The 26,071-nt window shown below is 41.7% G+C and overlaps 3 protein-coding genes across 5 annotated transcripts in view; 2 read left to right on the top strand and 1 right to left on the bottom strand.

Annotated features, from left to right (window-relative positions):
* LOC309495590 (MSL complex subunit 3-like) overlaps nt 1-26,071 on the top strand; it is a 520,390-nt gene that overhangs the window by 154,380 nt on the left and 339,939 nt on the right. The window lies entirely within an intron of this gene.
* On the top strand, nt 3,866-18,649 carry LOC309495597 (uncharacterized protein). The gene is made up of 5 exons (XM_082165409.1): nt 3,866-7,198; nt 7,348-13,006; nt 14,859-16,854; nt 17,335-18,144; nt 18,181-18,649. The coding sequence occupies exon 3, from the start codon at nt 15,379-15,381 to the stop codon at nt 16,651-16,653; it is 1,275 nt and encodes a 424-aa protein (XP_082021535.1). The 5' UTR covers nt 3,866-7,198; nt 7,348-13,006; nt 14,859-15,378; the 3' UTR covers nt 16,654-16,854; nt 17,335-18,144; nt 18,181-18,649.
* The window catches only part of LOC309495615 (uncharacterized protein), a 104,728-nt gene continuing 93,050 nt past the window's right edge, over nt 14,394-26,071 (bottom strand). Inside the window, exon 3 of one of the 2 annotated variants that reach the window (XR_014204725.1) lies at nt 14,394-14,835. The gene's annotated coding sequence lies outside the window, so the exon portion shown is untranslated. Of the gene's footprint in view, nt 14,836-19,718; nt 21,558-26,071 lie in introns of those variants that run through there. The other variant, XR_014204726.1, reaches the window with a different exon arrangement.

Here is a 26,071-nt window from a genome sequence, read left to right as displayed (position 1 = left end):
CTAAACTCATACACTTATAAACTAATTAACTTATAAACTCATGAATTCATAGACTTATGAACTCTTAAACTCATAAATGTATAAACTCTGAACTCTTAAACTCATTTAAACTTATAAACTGTAAACTCATTTAAACGTATAAACTCAAAAACTCGTACACTTATAAACTCATCAATTTATACACTTATAAACTCTAAACTCATAAACTCTGAGTGTGCGTGTGTCTGAGTGAGTGTGTGAGCGAGTTAGTGTGTGTGTGTGTGTGTGCGTATCTATCTATCTATCTATCTATCATAAACTTCAAACTACTTTAAACTACTTTAAACTTCAAACCACTTTAAACTTCTTAATTTTAAAGCTCCCAGCTCCAAAGCAACGCCATAGCAACCAAACTTGAGTACCCTAGCAACCGTTTTGCACGACCTATATCTCTGTATCAGAACATCTTATAGAGATGAGGTTTGGCTCTTTTGACTCATGTTAGCAAACAGCACTTCCAACATGCTACACATGCTAGCAGTGCATAGCTACATGCTAATAGTGATTAGTTAAGTGTTAAATCATGCTAAGAACTCTATAAAAATTCCATAGTAACCATCTGTGAGAACTACCAACTATGGTAACACCATATCAACCGCCCTGAATACCTTAGCAACCGCCTAGCAAAACCATAGCAACCACCCAGAACACCCTAGCAACCACCTAGCAACACCATAGCAACCACCCAGAACACCCTAGCAACCATCTAGCAACACCCTAGCAACCACCCAAAACACCCAGGTAACCATCCATAACACCCTAGCAACCACCCAGAACACCCTAGCAACCACCCAAAATACCCTAGCAACCACCGAAAATATCCTTGCAACCGCCTAGCAACCACCCAGAACACCCTAGTAACCACCCATAACATCTTAGCAACTGCCTTGCAACCACCCAGAATACCTTAGCAACCGCCTAGCAACACCATAGCAACCACCCAGAACACCCTAGCAACAGCCTAGCAACCATCCAGAATACCCTAGCAACCGCCTAGCAACGCCCTAGCAACCACCCAAAATACCTTAGCAACCGCCTAGCAACCGCTTAGCAACACCATAGCAACCACCCAGAATACCCTGTCAACTGCCTAGCAACACCATAACGACCACCCATAACATCCTAGCAACTGCCTAGCAAAAAACATTCTGGTCCAAACTTTCTCAGGCCAACTTTGTCTCGACGAACTTTCGCATCTAGTTTTGAGATTGCAATAGATGTGAAGGACTATAATGCATTAAGAGCTCGCTCAAGTACTGAGGAGCTAAACCATTTAGTGCTTTGTTGGTAATCAGCAATATTTTAAAATGTATATGATATTTAATAGGGAGCCAATGCAGTGTTGACAGAACGGGTCATACTTCCTGGTTCTGCTAAGAACTCTGTGTTTTGAACCAGCTGTAGTTTGTTTATTATGCGTACAGGGCAACCACCCATAAGAGCATTACAATAATCTATCCTTGATGTCATGAACGAATGAACTAACATTTGTCATTGAGAGCATATGTTGTAATTTAGATATATTTTTAAGCCAAGTCACCTTCATTTATATAGCGCTTTTAACAATATGGATTGTTTCAAAGCAGCTTTACAGTGATAATGGGAAATTACAGTAGCAGATTGTTTTGGCTTTATAGCAGCTCTAGGATAAAGTTATTGTCCAGCTAAGTTAGTTTTAATTGATAGATTCACTTCCATTGCGAAGATCATTAGTTATTAACTAGGGGCCGTTAACACGACACCGTTCTAACAGAAAACCCTTAACGCGCGCCGGCTGCCCATCCGCACAAAACAGTGCCTGGTGGCTCGAGAACGCACTCCCTGAAACCGGTTCCAAGTTGCAAACGATTATCAGTTATCTTTGCGCAAAACGCAAACCCGCGAAAACGGCGACGTCGCGTACATGCGCATCACGTGTTCAGTCCATAGGTATGCGCGTTTGAATATATATGTGCGCAGGTGTGTAGTCCTTTACAAATCAACCCTCAACAAACTATTTGTCTGGCCTTAAAAGTTCACAATACATAATTTTTTGTTGCTTCCACGTATCCATGTCAACTGGAATCATCTTGACAACGTTTTATCTGTACAGAGGTGAAGGGAAGGAGGCCTTCACAGGGAAGAGACTAGTTGACACTTCAGGACTGCTTTGTCGTCGTGTCCAGGCGCAGGTCCTTCATCAGATCTGGATACGGCCTGGATCTGGCGGACTGCGGTAAACCTCGGGATAAACAGAGAGACTAATATTTGCGATGACACCATCCTTCTTATGATGTACCAAGTACATTAGGATTTATGGGAAGTGTTCTCGGTTCCGGCTGACCTAATCTATGCAGCCTAACATTGAATTATAGAGGTCTATAATATGTAATGTGTATGCTAGGCCAAAGATAAGTGTTTTTTAGTCTAGATTTGAACTTGAGTGTGTCTGCTTCCCGGACAATGTTAGGAAGACTGTTCCAAAGTTTTGGTGCTAAATAGGAAAATGATCTACCACCAGCAGTCGATCTTGATATTCTAGGTATTATCAACTGGCCGGAATTTTGAGATCGCAATAGACATGAAGCACTATAATGCATTAAGAGCTCGCTCAAGTACTGGGGAGCTAAACCATTTAGTGCTTTGTAAGTAATCAACAATATTTAAAAATGTATACGATATTTAATAGGGAGCCAATGCAGTGTTGATAGAACTGGACTAATATGGTCATACTTCCTGGTTCTGGTAAGAACTCTAGCTGCTGCATTTTGGACCAGCTGTAGTTTATTTATTAAGCGTGCAGGGCAACCACCCATAATAGCATTACAACAATCTAACCTTGATGTCATGAACGCATGAACTAATTGTTCCGCATTTGTCATTGAGAATATGACGTAATTTAGATATATTTTTAAGATGGAAGAATGTGTTTTTACAGATACTAGAAACGTGATTTTCAAATGAAAGATTGGTATCAAAGAGCACACCCAGGTTCCTAACTGACGACGAAGACTTGACAGAGCAGCTAGTATTCTAGGTTATTACATGATGGAGTTTTTTGTCCAATAATTAGAATCTGTTTTTGTTTTTTTATGAATTAAGTAGAAGGAAATTACTAGTCATCCGTTTTTTTATATCAGCATTCGGTTAATTTCTAGAATTGGCAAGTTTCGTCGGGACGCGAAGAGATATAGAGCTGAGTATCATCGGCATAACAGTGAAAACTAATCTCATGCTTCCTAATGATATCTCCCAAGGTTAGCATGTACAGAGTGAACAGTAACGGTCATAGTATTGAGCCTTGTGATACTCCATACTGAACTTGTAATCGATAAGACATTCCTCTGTCATTTACTGCTACAAACTGATAAAGGTCAGATAAGTATTTAAACCATGCTAATGCTGCAATTCCACTAGGTCAGATAAGTATGATTTGAACCATGCCAATGCAATTCCACTAATGCCAACATCATTTTCGAGTCTATTCAAAAGAATGTTGTGGTTGATGTATCAAATGCAGCACTAAGGTCGAGTAACACTAATTGAGAGATACAACCAGGATTGAATGATAAGAGCAAATAATTTGTGACTCTAATGAGAGCAGTCTCAGTATTATGGTACGGTCTAAATCCTAACTGGAAATCCTTGCAGATACCATTTCTTTCTAAAAAGGAACATAGTTGTGAGGAGACTGCCTTTTCAAGTATCTTTGACAGAAAAGGTAGATTCGAAATCGGCCTGTAATTGACTAATTCTGTAGGATCAAGTTGCGTTTTTTTTAACCAGCAGTTTAATAATAGCCAGCTTAAATGTTTTTGGTACATATCCTAATGACAAAGATTAATTAATGATATTAAAGGGTAACTCAGCCCCTGGTCAGAGCCTGACTCCACCCACTGGCAATATTTGAAAAATGCTGGAAAAGTGGGCAGTGCCCAGCGGAGATAGAGGGGATGAACCGAGGGCGGGGCTGAGCGGGGGGCGTGCACCTGAGACCCGCGTTTCAATAGCGCATGCTCTCTGTAGGCATGTTCACATTAGCAGACAATGGTTGACATGTTGCACCAAGATGGCGACTGTGGCGCCTGTAACCAGGGCCGTAGCTAGAGGATTCGGGGCCCCCTGAAAAAATATTGATGTGGCCCCCACCACCCTCCACCAATATCATATACTGTACAATGGATGAGCATGGAGGCCCACACATAACAGAAGAATGTGATGTTGTTGTAAAACCTTTATTTTAAAAGTTAAATTTATATAAAAATTACAACTAATAAAAAGAAATTATTAAATAATAATAAAACCAATTTTAAAAAAGTAAAAGCAAAATAATGTTGTTTTTTTCCCCATCAGGAAAACAGTCTTTTATAATTCATAAATCAAAAAGTAAACATTTATAAATTGACAAGAATTCAGTCAAATTTGACAAATAAAGTAATGTATTGTCTTAATTTTTAATAAAGATAATATTATTAAATAAAGCTAAAATGTATTCATTCAAGTGCAGTGTGTATTCGTGTTTTATTGATGTAATAAATGAATCATCAGCCAGCAGGTTAGGTGCATAATGCAATACGTTGTGACTCGTGTCAATTTTTTAACTCTATTTACAATAGTGTAAAACAGCGGTTCCCAAACTTTTTTTCCTGCGCGCCCCCTTCTATGTCCCAACCGGGTTGGCGCACCCCCAATCCCCACTTCAAAAAAATAACGCAACAAAGCTTTGTTTTATCGCCATATATGAGTATGTGCGCGGAGAGTTTGTGTGTGTGCTCGGGTCACATTGAGCATGTGTATGTGCGCGACTCGAGTTTGTGTGTGTGTGCTCGCGTTTCATATAAGTATGTGCGTGGAGAGTTTGTGTGTGCGCGCGCGCGTCTCATATGAGTGCGTGAGCGACTTTAGGTGTGTCGTTGTGCATTTCATATGTATTTGTTTTATCAAAAACTAATAAATTATAGTTTTTTTTTTTATTTAAAATAAAAGGAAAAGGAATTTACAAAGGAAATGTTTACTGTTCATGTTTTTTTTATTGTGTGGAAAAATCCCACTTAAAAAAACAGACCGCCATTACATTTTTCCTCTCGCGCACCCCCTGGTGGTAGCTCGCGTACCAGGAATCCCTGGTGTAAAAAGACAGGGATTTTGAACACGTAATCATTCGGTCGACTGTGGTGCGCATCGATAATGAAGAGTGACAACAGCCTACCCGACAGGCTGTGGACGGTAGTTTTCTTATTCCCAGAGAAATAACAATACAACCTGTCTTTAAGAATGTCTTGATCGACTGGGATACAACAACTCTCCTGGCCTCCCTCTCATTCTTTTCATTGCGTTTTTGGTACCCTAATTTATGTTTTCTTTCCCCGACATTTTTCAGTCAGTCTTCTGCTCTTCCACCAAGTTCACCGCGTTAACTTCAGGTACTGCCGCTTCAACTCTGATTGGTTCTTTTCACGAGCTGGGGTGGGACTTACAATTTTATTGGGTCCATCTGATGTTTGTCACTGACCGAATAATTAATAAATACTTTAGATCGGACTAAACCATTCATAGGGAGGTAAGAGAATATTTGGAAAAAATATTTAACCAAATTTCATGTTTTTGTGGTTTTCATTTAAATCCAATGCATACAACTAATTTAAATATTAGAATTATTCATACAACAGGGGCCTATATAGTATAACTGCTGGATTTTGTGGGGCCCTCTGGGCAGTGGGGGCCCCTATAATTGTCACCACCTTTCACCCCACTAGCGACGGCCCTGCCTGTAACTGGCGGAGCCGCGGCTCGTCTCCTGCTGTGTAGATTATTAATGGTCATTTTTTCAATATATGTGATCATTTCAGCCCAGATAACAAATGGATGCGTCTTGGCTTTATGGACTTATGATCGGGACTCTTTGTGTCGCATCAAAGAATCGATGGAGGGCCTGTTTGATAAACACGACAGGTACAAACAGGCGTTTCCTCCTCCTTTTGCAGTCGATCCCGACTCACCTGACTACTTGCTGCTGTGTCGGGCACCGGGCAGGGTCCGTAGGAGATCCAGGAGAAGAGGCTTACAGTCCGGTGTCCAGGTCAGGCGAAGGCGTGCCGTAGCACGCAGGGGCTCCGTTGTCTTCGGCCGCGGGGACCGCGCTCTGTGCCTGCGCCGGATTCCTCTCCTCGATGTGTGCGACGGCGTGTCCACGAGTTGTGGTCAGGGGTTTTCGTCACCACCATCTACTTCCGTGTTCGTGCCGGCTTTTCCCGCATGGACCGGCTGGAGACCACGTGACCGCTGGACGTGCTTTCGACAAATCCCGCTGCGCAATATGGACACTGCCTTCGTGACATCATCTAAAATCCACGTTGGCCTGTTGAATGCTCGTTCAATTGCGAATAAATCTCATTCATTGAACGATCTTTTCTCAAGAGAAAGCCTGGATATCATGTGTTTTTCGGAGACATGGCAAAGAGAGGAAGAGTTTATTCATTTAAATGAGCTCTGACCAGCTGGCTGCTCTGCTGTTGGGAAGCCCCCCCCTTGTCGCCGTGGTGGTGGTCTGGCTATTGTGCACAGGGATGTCCTCAAATGCAATGTGATCCAGTCCCAAGAATTCTCTTCTTTTGAATTGCAGATGGTCAAGGTGGGATCCCCTTTCTACTGCATGTTGGTCTACCATCCTACTGGCCCTGCTGCTGTCTTTCTAAAGGATTTTAGTGACTTCTTGTCCTCTATAATAAAGTTGGAATCTGTTTTAATACTTGGGGATTTTAACCTTCATGTTGATGACAGCTAATCTTGCCCCGCAATGGAATTGTTAACATTGACTGAAGCTTTTAATTTTGAGCAGCATGTTTCTGAGCCCACTCACCAAAAAGGCCATATTTTAGATTTAGTTTTTACGCTTGGCCTAGACATTTTAAATGTATCTGTAAATGATGTCCATATGAGTAATCATAGTATTGTTCTGTTTGATCTGCACTTCAGTCCTGAGCCAAAGCCTTCAGCAGTTAGGTCTTAGAGGCGTGTTATCACTGCTAATACTGCAGATACATTTTCTGATATATTTGATCCTATTTTAGTCATGGATTGCCTCGATGTGAATGATTTCATTCACTGTTTTAATAATCACTGTGTAACAATTCTGGATCAGGTGGCTCCTGTTAAATCTAACTTGTCTACTCAGAAAAAAGTGTGCCCTTGGACAAATGAAGATATCCTAAGTCTTAAGAGACTGTGTCTAAAGACTGAACGCCTGTGGAAATCCACTAGTCTTGAGGTGCACAGGCTCTATCTCAGGGATCTTGTGTCGTCCTACAATGTGATGGTTGAAAATGCCAGATCTGACTATTTCCGTCAACTGGTAACATTGAATCAAAAAAATCCAAAGTGTTGTTTGACACGATCAATGCACTTGTATGTCCTGCTGCTCCAGTTACCCCTGTTTTTTGTGAAGCAGACAGCAACGCCTTCTTGGGATTTTTCATCAACAAAATTAAGATGATTAAGGATAAAATCCCGCCCCTGCCGTGTGGTACCCCTGCTGTTTTTGAGCCTGTCTACAGCATGTGGTCCTCATTTAGGACTGTGACGTTTGTTGATATTTCGGAACTGGTGACCAAGATGAGGCCATCTTCTTGTTCATCTGATGTCCTTCCTTATAGGCTCTTCCAAAAAGTGTTTGAGGTAATTGGCCCTTGTGTTACCAAAATGGTTAACCTCTCTTTGTCTACTGGTGTGTTTCCCAATGCTTTTAAGCATGCCATAGTGGAGCCCTTACTAAAAAAAGCAGGTTTCGACCCGACGGATTTCAATAGTTTTAGGCCTATTTCTAAGCTCCCGTTCCTGTCCAAGATCCTTGAGAAGGTGGTCTGTGAACAGTTTACATTTTTCCTGGACAAAAGTAATATCCATGAGTCATTTCAGTCCGGTTTCCGTAAACAACACTCTACTGAAACGGCCTTACTGAAAGTGTCAAATGACATTATGATGTCTGCTGATTCTGGAAAACACACTGTTCTAGTTATTTTGGATCTGTCTTCAGCCTTTGACACCGTTGACCATCAGGTTTTGCTGAGAAGACTGAGGGATCAAATTGGACTGTCAGGGTCAGTTCTACAGTGGTTCTCCTCATATTTATCTGGGCGTAGCTTCAGTGTTACAGCTAACCAAATAAGGTCTGAGTCTGCGGATTTGGTGTGTGGAGAGCCTTAAGGTTCCGTTTTGGGTCCTGTTTTATTTTTGTTGTATTTGATCCCTTTGGGAAAGATCATACAAAGGTTTAGTGATGTTTCTTTCCACCTATTCGCTGATGATATCCAACTTTTCTGCTCCTTTAAGCCGTCTGAGATCTGGAAGCTAAATTCCTTGCTCCTGTGTCTCGTCGAAATAAAAAAATGGCTAAGTGATAACTCTCTGCAGCTCAATGCAGACAAAACAGAAACACTGGTTATTGCCCCTGATGTTTCAATTCCAGGGATTAAGCAGTACTTGGGTGACTTAGGCCAGTCTGCTAAACCAAGTCTTAGAAACTTGGGAGTTATCTTGGACAAAGACATGTCATTAATGCAGCACTGTAAGCAGCTGACGAGGAATTGCTTCTTTCAATTAAGGAAAATATCTAAACTTAGAAATATGGTCTCACGAAATGATTTGGAGCTTATCATTCATGCTTTTGTGTCTTCGCGTTTAGACTATTGTAATAGTTTATTTTCATGTCTGAACAAGAAGGAGCTCTCTCGACTGCAATTAGTGCAAAACTCTGCTGCCATAATTCTGACCCGTACTAATAGGAGGACTCACATATCCCCTATTCTAAAATAACTGCATTGGCTGCTAGTGTCCTATAGGATCAAGTTTAAAATTCTGGTTCTAGTTTTTAGAGCCTTGCATGGTCAGGCTCCTTCTTACATCAGTGATCTGATCCAGCCCTACACCCCTGTGCGGGCTCTGAGGTATGTGGATCTGAATCTGCTGAAGGTTCCACGCACTCGTTTTCGTACTAGAGGTGACCGATCCTTTCAGGCTGTTGCTTCTAGGCTTTGGAATGATCTTCCGCCCTCTTTGCGCTCTATTGACTCTGTTGATACCTTCAAGTGCAAACTAAAGACTCATCTATTTGTTCAAGCTTCTAATGAGCTACTTTTGGGTTGATATGATCTTGTATTGTCTTGGCCTTTTTATATTATGTGTATATTCTGATGTAAATTTCTGTTGTGAAGCACTTTGTGGCTTTCTGTCTGTGAAAGGTGCTATAGAAATAAAGCTTACTTACTTACTTACAATGAGTTGCCATGAGAACAACTGACATCTCTATCTTTTCATACAGATTACATAAACAGATAATAATTGTTTTCGTTTTGAATTAGATAATTTAATAGCAGAGACTTAAATGTTTATAAAGATATATTGCTTATGCCTGTGTGACTAGTATTCGCTGAGCTTTGTTTAAGTTTAGAGACCTGCTCCAGAAAAAAAGTTCACGGAGATGAGAGGCAGAAAGCATACCCTGTTTATTTTCTTTATTTTACAAAAGCACAATGTTTTGTTTAGATTTTAAGTGAAAACATAAAAAAGTACACATTTTACAGTTTATTTTTCCATATTTCTTAAGTCTGTATGACATAAATTAGTATTTTTAGTCTATTGTGCTGCTATGTGAAAAAATCCAGCAAAACGCGCTGGCGAGTTTGTCGACCCCAGAGGGTTAACTTTAGCCTAATAGGAAGGAACATAAATTGTGATTAAAAATATATGCTCACTCACATCAAGATGGCGCTGCAGTCAAGTCAAGTTATCCTCATTTATATAGCGCTTTTAACAATGTAGATTGTTTCAAAGCAGATTTACAGTAACAAACAGATAATTTAAGGTAACAGAGATTCTTTTGGCTTTATAGCGGTTCTTAAATAAAGATATTTTCCAGCTAAAGTTAGTTTTGATTGATTCACTTCCGTCGCAAGGATCATTAGTTATTAAATTAGAGGCCGCTAAGACGACATCGTTCTATCTACACAGACTTTAAACTCGAACCTGTGAGAAACGCTGATGACGCTCACGTGCGCATCAATAATTCATTCTATAGTTATGCGCATTTGAATATATGTGCGCAGGTTTGTAATTCTCTACAAACCAAGCCTTAACTACTTGTCTGACCTTAAAATTTTGATACAGAATTTGATCACTTCGGGGTAGATATGCGAAACCGAAATTATCCCGACAACGCTTTATCTGTAGAGTGGGAAAGAGGGGAGATACTAGTTGACACTTCAGCACTGCGTTGTCATCGGGTCCAGGTGAAGGTCCTTCGTCAGATCTGGATACGGCCTGGATCCGGCAGGCTGCGGAAAAACCTCGGGATAAACAAACACACTAAAATTAGCGTAGATGCCATTCTTCTTATGATGTAACGAGTGTCCAGTGGTGGAGTCCATACAGGAGGAGCAGCGTTTGGCACTGCGTCGCTTTTCAGCGCGAGCTGTTTGGTGAAGCTAAATGACTATATAAATATTATGCTAACTAGATGCTAATATACGCTATCCTGATCGTTTTCAATACTCGCAATTCCAACTCCTGACTCGCTACAGTGGTTTTGATGGAACAAGATTTTTTTATACCAGGAGCTGAGCCTATGCCAAGGGCATGGTGAGCTCGTACCAAGGGCTTGGTGAGCTGGTGCATGCTTACGTGGGACCACAGCTTCCAATAGAAAAATCAAACTGCAGTAACCACCATTCAACCTGAAGAGGGCAGCACTCAGATGTTTTTACACTATATATTGTAGAATTAAAACACTTTATACCCAAATGTCAAAAAATGTACTCAAATCAATGAACAGCACTAATAAAGCCCCAGTCTTACAAATCATTAACTAAAAAAAGTTTTAGGGTTTGGTTACCCTTTAAGAAGAGGATCTATGACCTCTGGAAGCATCTCTTTTAATAGCTTAGCTATAGGGCAATGGTCGGCAACAGGCGGCCCACGGGCCAGCCAGCAATAATATCTGGCCCGCGCCCGCAGCCAGATTATTTTGATAGCGGCTGGTTCTGAAATAGATCTGTCATGAGAGCAACAGTTACTCACAATCACTTCGTCTTTAGTGATTTTGCCTTCAAAATAAAAGTACGAGAAAGTTTTTGAAGCAATGTTTTATTTTGAGATGAATTGAGAGCTTTTAATTTGAGAAGTTCTGAAAGACATTCAAAGGAGTCTGTGGATCGCTTCTTTGCAGATGAGACACACCGGCTTTGCATTCACAAAACTAGGTAGGATGAATCTATAGTTGTTTTTTCCATTCTTCTTTCTATTTCCCATTTTCGCTGTCAACTTTCCTCTTTAGACTCTTTGATGGTGCCATTTTCTCTCACCAGCTTGCTTAAATGTTAACATCACTCTGCACACGACATAATAGCTTATCTCCAGCACGCAAAAAAAAAAAAAAAAAAAAAAAAATGCAGTTTAGTATGTGAGGATGCCAAGGAATAATTTTTATTGTAAAAGTAGGCTACTTCAAATAATTATTACAATAAGTTAGACTCCATTGTGTACAAGCAAATTAAAATGATACAAATTTATTATTCACAATATGGGAAGAGGAAATAAAACATTTTTCGTTAAGAGCATGACTCAAACATGCCATTAATGGGCTTATTCAAATCCTCTTTTATTTTTTGAGTTTTTATCCATTCTGCATCTCCCACATATATGTGTGTTTTAGCAAGGTAACTGTGTTGCAAGTTGGTGAATGAAGATACTTGCCAGGTCACCGTGTCAATACTGCTTTGTTAATTTATCCAGTGTAAAACCCGGACACCGCCACACATATGTGGCTTTTTGTCAATGACTGTCCTTCTACAGGATTTAACACAGAGTAACAGCTCACTACCAGTTACAAAATACACTATCAACAGTCTGTAACAGGGAATTCTAGTTGCATTTTTTCAATTAATTTCTTAAATTATCCTTTGACAATGTTCTGGTCCACCATCTAGTGGCGAAATAGTTTTTTTGGCCCGATGCTAAACTTATTTGCCGACCCCTGGTATAGGGTCTAACATTTATGTTGCTGATTTGGATGATTTAACAAGTTTAGACAATTCTTCCTCTCCTATAGCAATGAATGAATAAAAATTGTCCTCCAGGAGACTTCAATGTACTCTCTGTAATCTCTGTTGTGATACTGTAGTTGTCGGTTGCATAGTTATAATTTTCTCTCTAGTATTATCAATCTTGTAAGGAAGTAAGTTCATAAAGTCATTACTGCTGTGCTGTTTGGAAACGTCTGGGGTTGAAGCTTTATTTCTCGTTAATTTAGCCACTGTTTCAAATAAATACCTTGGGTTGTGTTTGTTTTCTTCTAGGAGGGATGAAAATAAGCAGATCTAGCAGTTTTTAAAGGGTTATTTCACACAAAAAGGAAAATTAGCCCATGATTTACTCACCCTCAAGTCATCCTAGGTGTACACGACATTCTTCTTTCAGACTAATACAATCGGAGTTATATTAAGGAATGTCCTGGATCTTCCAAGCCTTATAATGGAAATGAATGGCTGGAAAAAAATTTGAAGCCCATACCATAAATATAACTTTATAATCTAAAATAACTAGCTTCTGCCAGACAACCGTACGCATGTATGACGGAGGATGTAGGACTATCGTAAGCTGAGACGCCTCTCGAGGTTTAACAACAAACTGAAGATGTGCAACAAACTGAATCTCCTCTTCTATTATAAAGAAATACTCTGAAATTTTTCTTCAAAATGGCAAATTTGTGACCGGTGTTTTGTTTTACTCTTTCCTCTGAGCTTCCGCATTCGTCATTATGTTGTGCGTCAGGTCAGGGGTAGTCTTCCACCGTAAATCGATGCGTACGGCCGTCTGTCAGAAGCGGGTGATTATGGATTTAAAAAAAAAAAAAAAAAAATTTTAAGTTTTAAATATGGGTATTTTCCTTACACAAACGCATGGCTTCACTTCAGAAGGCCTTAATTAACCCCCTGAGGTCGGCTGTATCGCCGGCGATACCAGCTCGCTTTTTTTTTATCAGTGTAAAAGAAACTCATAAATACTCTGTTGACTTTGATTTTCCATAGGAGTTTCATACATCAATCGATTCTGTTAAATGTGTATTATTTTTGTGTATACTCACAATAAAAACAAAGTGTTGTGCTTTTTGCCAAATAAAGAAAAATAAACACAAAGCGAGTTCTGCCTTCTCTCTGCCAGTGAAGTCCATTCTGAAACGTGTCCGAAAATGAACAATAACTCAGCGAATACTCAGTCAAACAGGCATACAGACACACAGGCATGAAGCTTGAATTATCTTCTTTTAAATGAAGTAATTTATATAAAAAACAAATATTCTCATCTTGTGAAATCTGTATTAAAAGAGAGCGATTCCAGTCGAGCTCATTACAGCTCATTCAAATGTAATGTGACTCCGCCTACGGAGAGCGCGCGCTATTCAAACACAAATGAATGAGGCAATCCACGCAAACCTGTGAACGCCCCCATATCAGCTCGAGAAAACACAAGTTTATTCAGATCATTACTTGTTTACACCGTCTCGCAGCGCTGTGAGGAATAATAATAATGGAAAATGTCCCTCAGAAGTGCGGGTATATCGAGGAGCAAGGATCCGACTGAGCTGAGGAAAACTGTAGTACGTTTTTTTCCTTCTCCCGTGAATCGCGTTTCTGTTTTGTGAATGAATGAACGGCAGAGATGCGCGCTGTTTACCACAGCTCGCAAAAAGACAGTTTAAATTTAAATCGCGTGTGTGAATGAATGATGATGTTTTAGCAAACTGTATTGCTATACTGAGATGAGTAAAAATCGACTGAAATATGTTGAAATAAAATGTAGGCTATTTGTATAAGCAACGTATTAAACTGCAAATTAACATTTATATGCCCTAATATTTCATAAAAACAACGTTACAGTCAGGCGAAATATGAAAGACAACATTTTGTTGACTAGATGTGGGTACAGTTTTTACTGTAGAATATACTGCCACATCAAATAAGCTTTTGTTTAGCAATTTCTATATATATAAAATACTATTTTTGTCAAAAATAAAGTCATCAACTAAGATGTTAGCTGTTCCAATGTTGGCTATATTAAAACTAATGAATACATAGATAAAATGTAGGCCTATAATAATTTTTTTTACAAAGAAAGAGTACACTTGAAATATTGTTGAAATTGTAATTATTGTTGTAATTGTAACCTTTTTAATAAAATAGCAAAACATATTTACAAGATAGATGTAAGCAAAATCTTAAATGGTCAATATAAGTCTTCTTCTAAATATATCTTTTGTCCTTGCATTGTGGCTCAGTCAGTGTCACACCTGAATGAATGGATAATTATGCAGAGTGGGTGGACATTGTATTTTCAGGTGTAAACCACTCCTCGTTCACGCCCCCCTCGCATATTGGCTTTCCAAGCAAAACCTGTTTTACATCAATTTAAATCAATGTATAGTTTTATGTGAACGATAAAGCAAGACTATTTTCACATAAGTTTGAAGCCAGAACTCGAAGGAACAACATCCATTAGTCAAAAGTCTTATTGACACATATTTATTATGAGTTTTGTGGTCATATTTCAGCAACTTTAATTTTTATTTTTTTCAATAACCACGCATAAACATTATTCTCTTAAAAAAAAAAAAATATACATGCATGGTGATCACATATTTTGGTAGCCCTGTTTGTGCTATATAGAGTGAATTTACACCTTTGCCATTAACATGTTTATAAATAACTGAAAAAAGCACTAATGTCAGAGCATGTCAGAACACCTCCAGGGCCCAGAAAACCGCTCAGACTCCAGAGGGTTAACTCCCGGAGCCATATGGATTACTTTTATAATGGATGGATGCACTTTTTTGGGCTTCAAGTTTTCTTCCAGTTGCGCTCCAGTATTCTGGATGCTCTCTTCAGGGCCCGAGTGTGCTCTTTGTACCACGGCGATGGACTATTTTCTTTAATCTTCTTTAAGCGCAAAGGAGCAACTGTGTCTGAAGTGCTGGTAAAGAGAGTCAATAGTTTCTGTTGCAACATCGAGTTCTTCTAAGCTATCTGGGATGCTGAGGAGATGAAAGTGATTATAAAGTGAACATAAATTATTATTTATGTTAGAATTGATAGTTCTACCATATTTGTAACACAAAGTCGGCATGGAAACCTTGGCTAAATGAAGTATACATGAGACTAGATAATGATCTGTGATGTCATCGCTCTGTTGCAGAATTTCAACGGCATCAACTGATTCCATGAGAAAATATTAGATCTAAAGTATGATTACGACAATGAGTGGGTCCTGACACGTGTTGTCTAACTCCGATAGAGTTCAGAATGGGCATTCAGCATGCTGAAGCGGCTCTTGTGGATGATTCATGTGATCATCTCGGTGCTAAGATCGAGACTCGCTTCAGTTAAACACGGAAGTGTAGTCCCCGTGCCTTTGCCCCGTTCTAGAGCGCCCCCTGGGTTAACCTCCCAGGGGAAACCTGGAATGCCGCAGGGTACAGGTGATCTGAGAGTTACGGTGAGGGGTAATCCGCCCGGCGTGGCCCCGTGGATCCCTCCTGTTTCTCAGGCATCGCAGCCGGGGGAAGCTCAGCAGGAATGCGCCGGCCCCTCTGTGATGGACCGACTGGACATTTCTTTTGGGGCGACTCCGGACGATGGGATGTCCATCGCAGCATCAGAGGGGGAGCTTGATTTGACGGAGGAAGACTCTGTGCCATTGCCCTCCTCCGGGAGGGTGGCGACGCCGATGTTGGATCCTGAGATGACGGCTATGCTCAAGAAGGCCGCCGAGGCGGTCGGGCTCATGTGGAATACTCCACCGCGTCCCGAACAGTTTTGGTTGGATGATTGGTTTCTTGGAGCGGACCGGTCTGGTTCTCAGCACGCCGCTCCGGTACCTTTCTTTCCTGAAGTGCATGAGGAGCTCACTAGGTCGTGGAAGGCACCTTTCTCTGCCAGAAACAGGCTTGGTAGCTCCTCCTCCCTCACTACCCTCGATGGAGGTGCGGATGAGGGTTACGAGGCGATTCCCCCCAGTGGAGCGGTCTGTTGCGATGCAACTGTGTCCAGCGACCGCTACCTCCTTGGAAGGGAGACCCTCGTCTCCCCTCTAAGGCCTGTAAGTTCTCGTCTGCTTTGGCGGGCAGAGCTTACAAGGCCTGTGGGCAGGCCGCATCTTCGCTGCAATGCCATGGCGTTGCTTCAGGTCCACCAGGCCCAGGCACTCATGGACATGCACGAAAGTAGTGCAGATCGTGAGCTCATGGGTGAGCTCCGCACCCGATTTGGCCCTCCGGGGTACAAAGGTTGCAGCTCGCGCGATCGGTCTGGCGATGTCCACCTTGGTGGTCCAGGAGCGCCATCTCTGGCTCAACCTGGCGGATATGAGGGAAGCGGACAAGGTTTGGTTCCTGGACTCCCCCATTTCCCAGCTTGGGTTATTCGGCGACGCGGTGGAGAACTTCGCCCAACTGCTACAGAAGCAGACGGAGGCCATCCAGCACATCCTTCCTCGACGGCCTGCTGCTGCCTCTACCCGGCCGTCGGGGGTAGATCCTCCGCCTTCCCGTCGCCGAGGGCGTCCCCCTGCGTCCGCCTCTTCTCCCGCTGAGCACGTGCGGCAGCCTTCACCCGGGGCTCAGCGTGGATCCAGACGCAGGCGTAGCGCCCCGCCAAAGGAAAAGCGCTAGTGAGGTGGGCCGCCCAGGGATGGGATTTTGTTCTTAGAAATGGTGGCGGTTCACTCCCTCCCCTCGGTGGAGGACCGGGGGGAGTCTTTGTTTGTGCATGTCTGTTCCGCCGCTGGCTCCCCGTAAAAGCTGGCCTCAAAGAAGGAGCAAATTTCTTTATCCCTGAGCATTAGCAGAGGTGAGCTGTAGGTGTGCAACCCAGGAGCCTGACACCAACAGCCACGTCTGTATCACCAGCCCTCATTATGGCGATTCGGTATCGGTTGGGCGTCTCACGCTATTTTGAGATCCTCTGAAATGAGGGAAACGGGTAAGTGCCCTTACATGTACACATGATTCAGTCTCGGGCTGCCTACGGGCCTTCCGAGTGGAGTCCCTGTTTACGGAAGTTTTGGTTGATGGTATCTGGAATTCTGTTGATTCACCGGTGTAGCGCCGTGAGGTGTTCCTGGCTATTTCAGCTTTTTTCCTTATGCCAGAGACTCAGCTTCATTAGTTAGCAGTAATGCGTTCGAGGACCCGCTCATGCCTTCTCACGCACTCTGCTGCTAACTAAGGAGGCAGACCTGGTCTTTGGCCGCCTACGGGCTCTCTGAAGCTAGGTCTCTGCCTCCGAACCGTTGCCTCATTCTGAGTAGGTCTGGTACGCTGAGCCTTTTGGGGTGGTCAGTTGTAGCGCTGAAAAGTGTTCCTGATCATCTCGATTGGTTCGTGTATTTTTGACTCTGCTAAGGCGATTCAGTTCGTCTGGCACACGTTCGGTCCGGTGCTGCCTGTGTCACTATGTGTGCAGGTAGTACCGTGACGAGCGTGGTCATCGCTTCTCACTGGTGAGGGTTGCGGTGAGGCCATTCCTCCAGCCGATATGGAAACGGGTCTCTATGGGATCCCTTTCTGTAATACTTGGGTTACGGTGAGTTCATTGGGATCTGTGTTTACTGTTCGGGCCTTTTTTGGAAGATAAAAAGGTTTTCAGTTTTCACACAGCAGGTAAAACTGTGGTCCTTCAGTGGTTGCAACGAAGGACCTGCTGGATCAGCACTTTGGGCTCCACTCTTCCGCGAGACATGGGCCACCCGTTCCTGGTGTCTGGGGTGGAGGTCTCGGTACGGGTCCTTACCCTACGAGTGCTGCATAGCCAATGGGGTTCGCAGGTCATCTGAGAGGGGTTCCTTTCCTAAACAGAGAGGAACCTTTCTTAGTCTGGAGGTGAACTTGGTTTACATGTTCCTCAGGGGACATGTCCGGTCAGTGTTGGGGTGAGAAAGGGTCCCACTGATTAATTTCAGAGGCTCCCAGGCCATGTGTGAGACGCAGCCATCCTGGATGGTTTCCTCCATGTGTTGACCGCTTCAACATTGATTTTATGACCAGATTTGCTAGTGGCTGTGGCAGAGTAGCACACTCACGTGGTGTGCTACCAAACCCTTAGCCGTGTACAGGTCTAGGTTTTCGAGTCAGTGACTCTAGACCAGATCTGTGGACATGAGCGCAGGGGCCATGTATAACGGGCATGGAGTCAGTTAAGTTGGGCGTGTCAGACTACATTGGCGTCTTTTTCGCCTAGAGTTTCAGCGAGGATAATTCAAGGGCTTCCTCGCTGGTCCAAACTCGCCTGCCACTACCTCCGATGGGGCTGAAGCTGGGTACGCTTCTCCACAGTAGAACTCTGGCCTGCTCAATCATGCCGCCTCAGGGCCTCATGATAGCAAACGTCATAAGAGAGTGGAAACCCCATCCCCCTAGGTGTCAGTAGGGAGGATTCTTGGGGCTGCACTGGGTCATCCGTGCTGCTTTGGGTATTCCCCTATCTTTTCGCTACTCACTGGGTATAGTGGTTGTATCGGAACGAACTGACGCCAGGGTTCACGCTAAGGGCATTCCCCGGTGAGCTTTCTTGCACGTCAGCGTGCTATGTCAGAAGTATGCCCCGTTCCGGCCCAACTAGATTCCTTGAGAGCCTTCTGACTTCCTCTGAGTCACTCAGAGATGGGCATCGATGGCACCAGCACTGAGCCCTAAACGGCAGCTTGGTTGTGGTGGTTCAGTATCTACCTCTGAAAGAGCTTTGGATACTAATACTTCTGCGTGAGCACCCTCCATACTGCAGGCCTGCTTGTGATCTGAAGTAGAACCGGTTCGTTGGCGTTCTTAGAAATAAGAACCCCTGAGATGTTCGGTCATTTTGTCACTTCCCTCCTGCACTAGAATTGTGGGGTGCGGCTTCCGCTCCAACTTTCTGGGTGACGATGTTCTTATGGGCACGTCACGGTGCAGCTTCTGAGGAGGGTACAATTTGATCATCTGGTTCCTGAACAATGCAAGGGGTCATCCATCTTGCATAGCTCTTACCTTCTCTGAGACTTCTCCAGTGCCATGCACTCGGAGCGGTCCCCTGAGTAGTCAGGTAGCGAGTTAAAATCCTGTGTTAAGTAACAGTTTTCCTATTGTGTTTTACTCCTCAGAAGGTGGGAACTTGCATCATTTCAGTTGACAAAGTGTGCCTGGATTCGGGCCAGGGCTACTCCTGCTGGGGACCCTGGCCTGGATATATGCCAAGGCTCCTATCTCTCCTGTAATGGGAATAGATAGTGAGCCTGCGAGCGCTGCCTCGGAGGAGGCAGACCCAGCCCTGACTTTTCTCTGCTTCTCTCGCTCTGCGGTGGTAGAACAGAATGCAGAGTCTCGGTACCGGACTAACTACTTGTCTGTTTGGGGATCAGGAGAAAGGAGGGCGGTTCCCTGTGCGATGGTTGGCCCACGTGGGAATGTGTGGCCATCATCTTGGTGGAAGTCCAAGGTGCACCGTGTCCACTTGGGTTAAGAGTCTCTCCATCTGGAGCGTGTGCTCTTTCCTAAGCGTCGACATGGGTGCCTCGCTGAACAGATATTGTGTTAGGGGCTGGGCGACATTACACTAATGTGTACTGAACTCACGGCTTAGTAGTCTCCTTCATTGAAGTCAGCCTCACTTAGCCTGAGTTAACCCCCTGAGGTCTACGGTATCGCCGGCGATACCAGCTCGCTTTTTTTTTATTAGTGTAAAAGAAACTCATAAATACTCTGTTGACTTTGATTTTCCATAGGAGTTTCATACATCAATCGATTCTGTTAAATGTGTATTATTTTTGTGTATACTCACAATAAAAACAAAGTGTTGTGCTTTTTGCCAAATAAAGAAAAATAAACACGAAGCGAGTTCTGCCTTCTCTCTGCCAGTGAAGTCCATTCTGAAACGCGTCCGAAAATGAACAATAACTCAGCGAATACTCAGTCAAACAGGCATACAGACACACAGGCATGAAGCTTGAATTCTCTTCTTTTAAATGAAGTAATTTATATAAAAAACAAATATTCTCATCTTGTGAAATCTGTATTAAAAGAGAGCGATTCCAGTCGACCTCATTACAGCTAATTCAGATGTAATGTGACTCCGCCCACGGAGAGCGCGCGCTATTCAAACGCAAATGGCTGAGGCAATCCTGTGAACGCCCCCATCAGCTCGAGAAAACACACAAGTTTATTTAGATCATTAGGATACTTGTTTACACCGTCTTGCAGCGCTGTGAGGAATAATACTAATGGAAAATGTCCCTCAGAAGTGCGGGTATATCGAGGAGCGAGCTGAGGAGTACTAGTAAGTTTTTTCCTTCTCACGTGAATTTCTTCACGTGGGTTTCTGTTTATGAATGAATAAACGGCAGAGATGCGCGCTGTTTACCACAGCTGGCAAAGACAGTTTAAATTTAAATCGCGTGTGTGAATGAATGATGATGTTTTAGCAAACTGTATTGCTATACTGAGATGAGTAAAAAATCGACTGAATGTTGAAATAAAATGTAGGCTATTTGTATAAGCAACGTATTAAACTGCAAATTAACAATATGCCCTAATATTTCATGAAAACAACGTTACAGTCAGACGAAATATGAAAGACAACATTTTGTTGACTAGATTTGGGTACAGTTTTTACTGTAGAATATACTGCCACATCAAATAAGCTTTTGTTTAGCAATTTCTATATATAAAATACAATTTTTGTCAAAAATAAAGTCATCAACTAAGATGTTAGCTGTTCCAATGTTGGCTATATTCAAACTAATGAATACATAGATAAAATGTAGGCCTATAATCATTTTTTTTACAAAGAAAGAGTACACTTGAAATATTGTTGAAATTGTAATTATTGTTGTAATTGTAACCGTTTTAATAAAATAGCAAAACATATTTACAAGATAGATGTAAGCAAAATCTTAAATGGTCAATATAAGTCTTCTTCTAAATATATCTTTTGTCCTTGCATTGTGGCTCAGTCAGTGTCACACCTGAGTGAATGGCTCATCATTATGCAGAGTGGGTGGGACATTGTATTCTAAGGTGTAAACCACTCCTCGTTCACGCCCCCCTCGCATATTGGCTTTCCAAGCAAAACCTGTTTTACATCAATTTAAATCAATGTATGGTTTTATGTGAACGATAAAGCAAGACTATTTTCACATAATTTTGAAGAAAAAACTATAGGCGACGACATCCATTAGTCAAAAGTCTTATTGCCACATATTTAGTATGTGTTTTGTGGCCTTATTTCAAAAACTTTAATTTTTAGTTTTTTCGATAACCACGCATAAACATTATTCTCTCAAAAATGAAAACATGTACATACATGTGGCTCACATATTATTGTAGTCCTTTTTGTACTATATAGAGTGCCTTTGCCATTAATATGCCTTTACACCTTTGCCATTAATATGTTTATAAGCAACTGAAAAAAGCACAAATGTCAGAGCATGTCAGAACACCCCCAGGGCCCCAAAAATTGCTCAGACTCCAGAGGGTTAAGTGTTGGCTTGCTACGCCATTCCCCTCCTTGGACTGAATAAGTGCGTAAATTTACTCTGGTGAGTTCTACGGAACCCTATTGAGTTCCTCCGAGCCCCCTGTCAGTTGTAGATGTGGCGAAGCGTCTGATACTAGTCCTATCACTTGTATGCTTGTGAAACTTGTGTTAGGTGGGGCCCATACGTTGTGATCCCGTATGTGTATTTCTCTACGGCATGCTTCCCACGGTAAGCTCGTATCTTCCTTCGGCAGAGTCACCTCTGCCGTCATTGACTGGTTGTGTGTGTCCCCCCCCCCCCCTGCGGCTGGAGCCACCTCAATGACATCCCATATGTTGTACTACCCGCTTAGGTGCCTGGTCCATATGTGTTTTCCACATGTTACTCTCATGTAGATGTGGCTTCGCAGCGTAGACCTCTCCTTCAAGGTACGCTTTCCCAGTGCCAAAGCTTGTTGGCTTGATTTTAAGAGTAATCTGAGTGATCGAGCTCACTAGGCATTATCCCATACAGTCGCTATACGATCGACTAAGTCTCCGTTCCCTCCTTCATGGAACGAGGGTTACATTGGTAACCGAGACGTTCTTCTCATATGTTAATTAAAAAAAATATATATAATATGACTTGTTGTGTTTGTTTGCTTGGTTTTATATGGTATTTGTATTATTAGGGCCCAAGCCCTGAAAGGGCGAAGGCCCTATTGGTTTCCTTAGGATTCTTATTAGGGCCCAAGCCCTGATGGGGCGAAGGCCTTATTGTTTTCCTAAGGATTATTATTAGGGCCCAAGCCCTGAAAGAGCGAATGCCCTATTGTTTTCCTAAGGATTATTTTTAGGGCCCAAGTCCTGAAAGGGCGAAGGCCCTTTTGTTTTCCTAAGGATTATTTATTATTAGGGCCCAAGTCCTGAAAGTGCGAAGGCCCTATTGTTTTCCTAAGGATTATTTATTTATTAGGGCCCAAGCCCTGAAAGGGCGAATGCCCTATTGTTTTCTTTAGAATTTTTATTATCAGGGCCCAAGCCCTGAAAGGGTTGTTTGGAAACGCATGCTCTGGAATTTGAAATACTCATCCTAAGCAATTAATCCGATCGCCACCAAACTCAGTGTGCATGAACTGAAGACATTGAGGATGATAAATTGCCTGCAAATTTTTTATATCTCAAACGGTTTGGGAACCTCCAGACTCCAGACTCGGTTGGGAAACTTTCTAATTTACAGTCATTAGCTCCAAACTCCGAAGTCAGATATTTTGGTTTGAATGTGGATTTTTTTCAGATTCTGAGTTTTTAGATACTCCTCCTAAGTGGTTTATTTTATTCACACCAAACTTTTTCAACATGATGAAAATATATTAAAGAGGCTAAACTGTGAACGGATATTAAATATCTCAAATGGTTTTGCTATGGCTAGGGATTAAAGTCATGTAAAAAAAAGGAAACCCTAAAAGCCTCATATCTTCTAAAAATGTTATTATACCCCATTATTTCTATATAAAATTATACAAATATCAGAACTAAACCCATTTTATTCTTTAAGAATTATTTATACGTTTAAAAACAGTAATAGTACTATTTAGTCAAATAAATAATCAAGTCATACATAGGGCTATACTGCCCTCTTGTGTTCAAATTTAGGTACCTATTTTATTTATATATAAATATATTAGGTATGTGACTGTGAGGATATTTTCCCACCAGTTAATCGATGTGTGACACCAGCGGGGGCTTTTAAATCGCTAATATAAAAGTGAAAGTAAAATACTCGCACGGACATTGATAATGGTGTGGAGCAGAGCGTTTTCAATTCATTCCTATGGAAGTGCACTTTTTAGTTTCACTTTAAAATTAGCGCCATTTCGGGGCCGAGTGCTTGAATTATGAGTTCAATAGCCAATTATTCTTCATGGAAAACACAACAACAAAACAGTACAATGACTCGCTTAAATAGGCGCTTTTACACAAAATATTCTGTCATCATCTTTTCAGTCAGCTCTTCACTCTCGTGATTAATGAAATTTGACTCCTTTTGCTGATCTTTGCTGTGACTCTCGTTCAGCTTACGATTTATTCAGGTTTTAATTGTAGTGTCCGTTCTCTAACTGAACTAAATTATTTTATTACACACACACACACACACACACACACACACACACACACACACACACACACACACACACACACACACACACACACACACACACACACACACACACACACACTCAAATCAAATCGACGGTGGGGGGCAATTATATATTTAAATCTGCATATTGTAATATCTGCAGGGCATCCCCTAGTTTATTCTTATTAAATGTATGCTTCATATTTCATTTTTAATTTCTAAATTTGATCAATAAATTCAATTATTTAGATATTTAGGGTATAAAGGCACTGGGGTAAATAATTAGTTTAATAATTAGATTAATAAAAATATAAAAAAGACCTTGAGATAAAAATATTTATTATTAAATCTATCTTTCTTTCTTTCTTTCTTTCTTTCTTTCTTTCTTTCATCTATCTATCTTTCTTTCTAACAAATTTTTCTTTCTTTCTATCTAATCTATCTATCTTTCTTTCCTTCTTTCTCTTTTTCTTTCTACCTTTATCTATCTATCTATCTATCTATCTATCTATCTATCTATCTAATCTTTCTTTCTAGCTAATCTTTCTTTCTTTCTAACTAATCTATTTATCTTTTTTCTTTCACTATCTTTCTTTCTTTCTAATCTTTCTTTCTGTCTCTCTGTCTTTCTTTCTTTCAAACAAATTTTTTCTTTCTTTCTAACTAATCTTTCTCACTAATTGTTCTTTCTTTCTAACTAATCTTTCTTTCTAACTAATACTTTTTCTAAATCTTTTTTCTTTCTAATCTATCTTTCTAACTAATCTTTCTTTTAAACGTATCTTTCTTTCTTTCTAACTAATCTATCTTTCTTTCTTTCTTTCTCTTTTTTTCTCTTTCTAACTTAGTTTGTCTCAACAAACTTTTTTTTTCTAGTTAGTGGGTGCTTGCCAAAGGCAAGGCACTCACTATTGTTATTTCTCATACTTATTATTATTTTCTTCTTTATTATTCCGGCGAAAGGTTGACGCGCTACTCCTCCCGCAGCTTTTGTCACAGACCCATGAATGAGGCATCAAATCGTGCAGATTATTTGGGAATGGTGTGCTATGACTTTTATAAGCGATCAGGGGTACGGTGTTCGCCCCAGGGGTGAAAAAGCGGCCGAAAAATCCCATAGACTTAACATTGCGACAAACTTTGACCACTCATAGCTATGAGCGAAGATTTCGCAGAAACGTGTGATTTGCTACATTTGAAGAGGCTGACAGGCTCTGTAAGAACATACCTCACAATGGGGTAAAAGTTACACCCCTGGGGGGCAGGAGCTGCCCAAAATTTCCCATTGACTTACTATGGAGTAGGACGGCCCATGAAATGCATGCGTTTTTCCTACTATGGTAAAGTGCATAGGGATTTTGTATTGAACATAGCTCTGGATCACAGTGTCATAGAGACAAGGGGGCTGGTTCATTTTACTCAGACGACCAATCAGTCTCTCAGGATCATTGTGAAGCTATCAAGCCACACCCTAGCAACCATTTAGAGCACCTTAGCAACAAGTTCCATAGACTTCCATTGAAAGAGATCAAAGGGATATCTCTGGACTGAATTGTTATAGAAACATGAGGGGGGTCTCATTTGACTCGGGGCAGCAAACTGCCAATCATGAATCACCTCAACACTTCCTAGCCCCTCCATAGCAACCAAAATCCAAAGAGGAATATCTTCCATTCTGAATGTCACAGAGGCATGGGAGTTGGTTTATATCATTCATACTGACAAGAAGCCTTTGGAATTTCATCATTGGCAGCTGCCAAGCAACTCCATAGCAACCAAACAGAGTACCCTAGCAACCGTTTATCAAGACCCATGTCTCTGCATCAGAACATCGTATAGAGATGGGGGTTGGCTTTTTTGTTTCGGTTGGGAAACAGTCTGTAAATATCACCATGGTAACTGTGTATTCACACCCTAGCAACCATTTAGAGCCACCTAGCAACCATATTGCAACATATAGAAGCCCTATTTCAACTCCACAACATTATACAGACATGGTTGTTGGCTCGTATGCAATCATATACAGCACCCTAGCAATCGCGTGGCGAGTTTTGCCACTGCAAGCACCCACTCACATTTTCTTCAGGAAATTTACATTCTAGTTATTCTTATTATTCCGCCGAAAGTTTGGCGCGTAACTCCTCCCGCAGCTTTTGTCACAGACAAATCGTGCGTATTATTCGGGAATGGTGTGCTATGACTTTTATAAGCGATCAGGGGTACGGTGTTCGCCCCAGGGGTGAAAAAGCGGCCGAAAAATCCCATAGACTTAACATTGTCATAGCTCAGAGCGAGTCATAGCTCAGAGCGAGTATTTCACAGAAACTTGTGATTTGCCACATTTGAAGAGGCTGACAGTCTCTGTAAGAACATACCTCACAAT

The sequence above is a fragment of the Leuciscus leuciscus genome, assembly GCF_965113295.1.
Source record: "Leuciscus leuciscus genome assembly, chromosome: 3".
Classification (NCBI taxonomy): domain Eukaryota; kingdom Metazoa; phylum Chordata; class Actinopteri; order Cypriniformes; family Leuciscidae; genus Leuciscus; species Leuciscus leuciscus.
The sequence above is the reverse complement of the archived record's forward strand: the minus strand, read 5'-3'. Positions and strand labels throughout refer to the sequence as shown.

Bases quoted from the DNA above. Each gene is read 5' to 3' on its own strand.
- LOC309495597 (XM_082165409.1), top strand. From the start codon at position 15,379: ATGCTGAAGCGGCTCTTGTGGATGATTCATGTGATCATCTCGGTGCTA.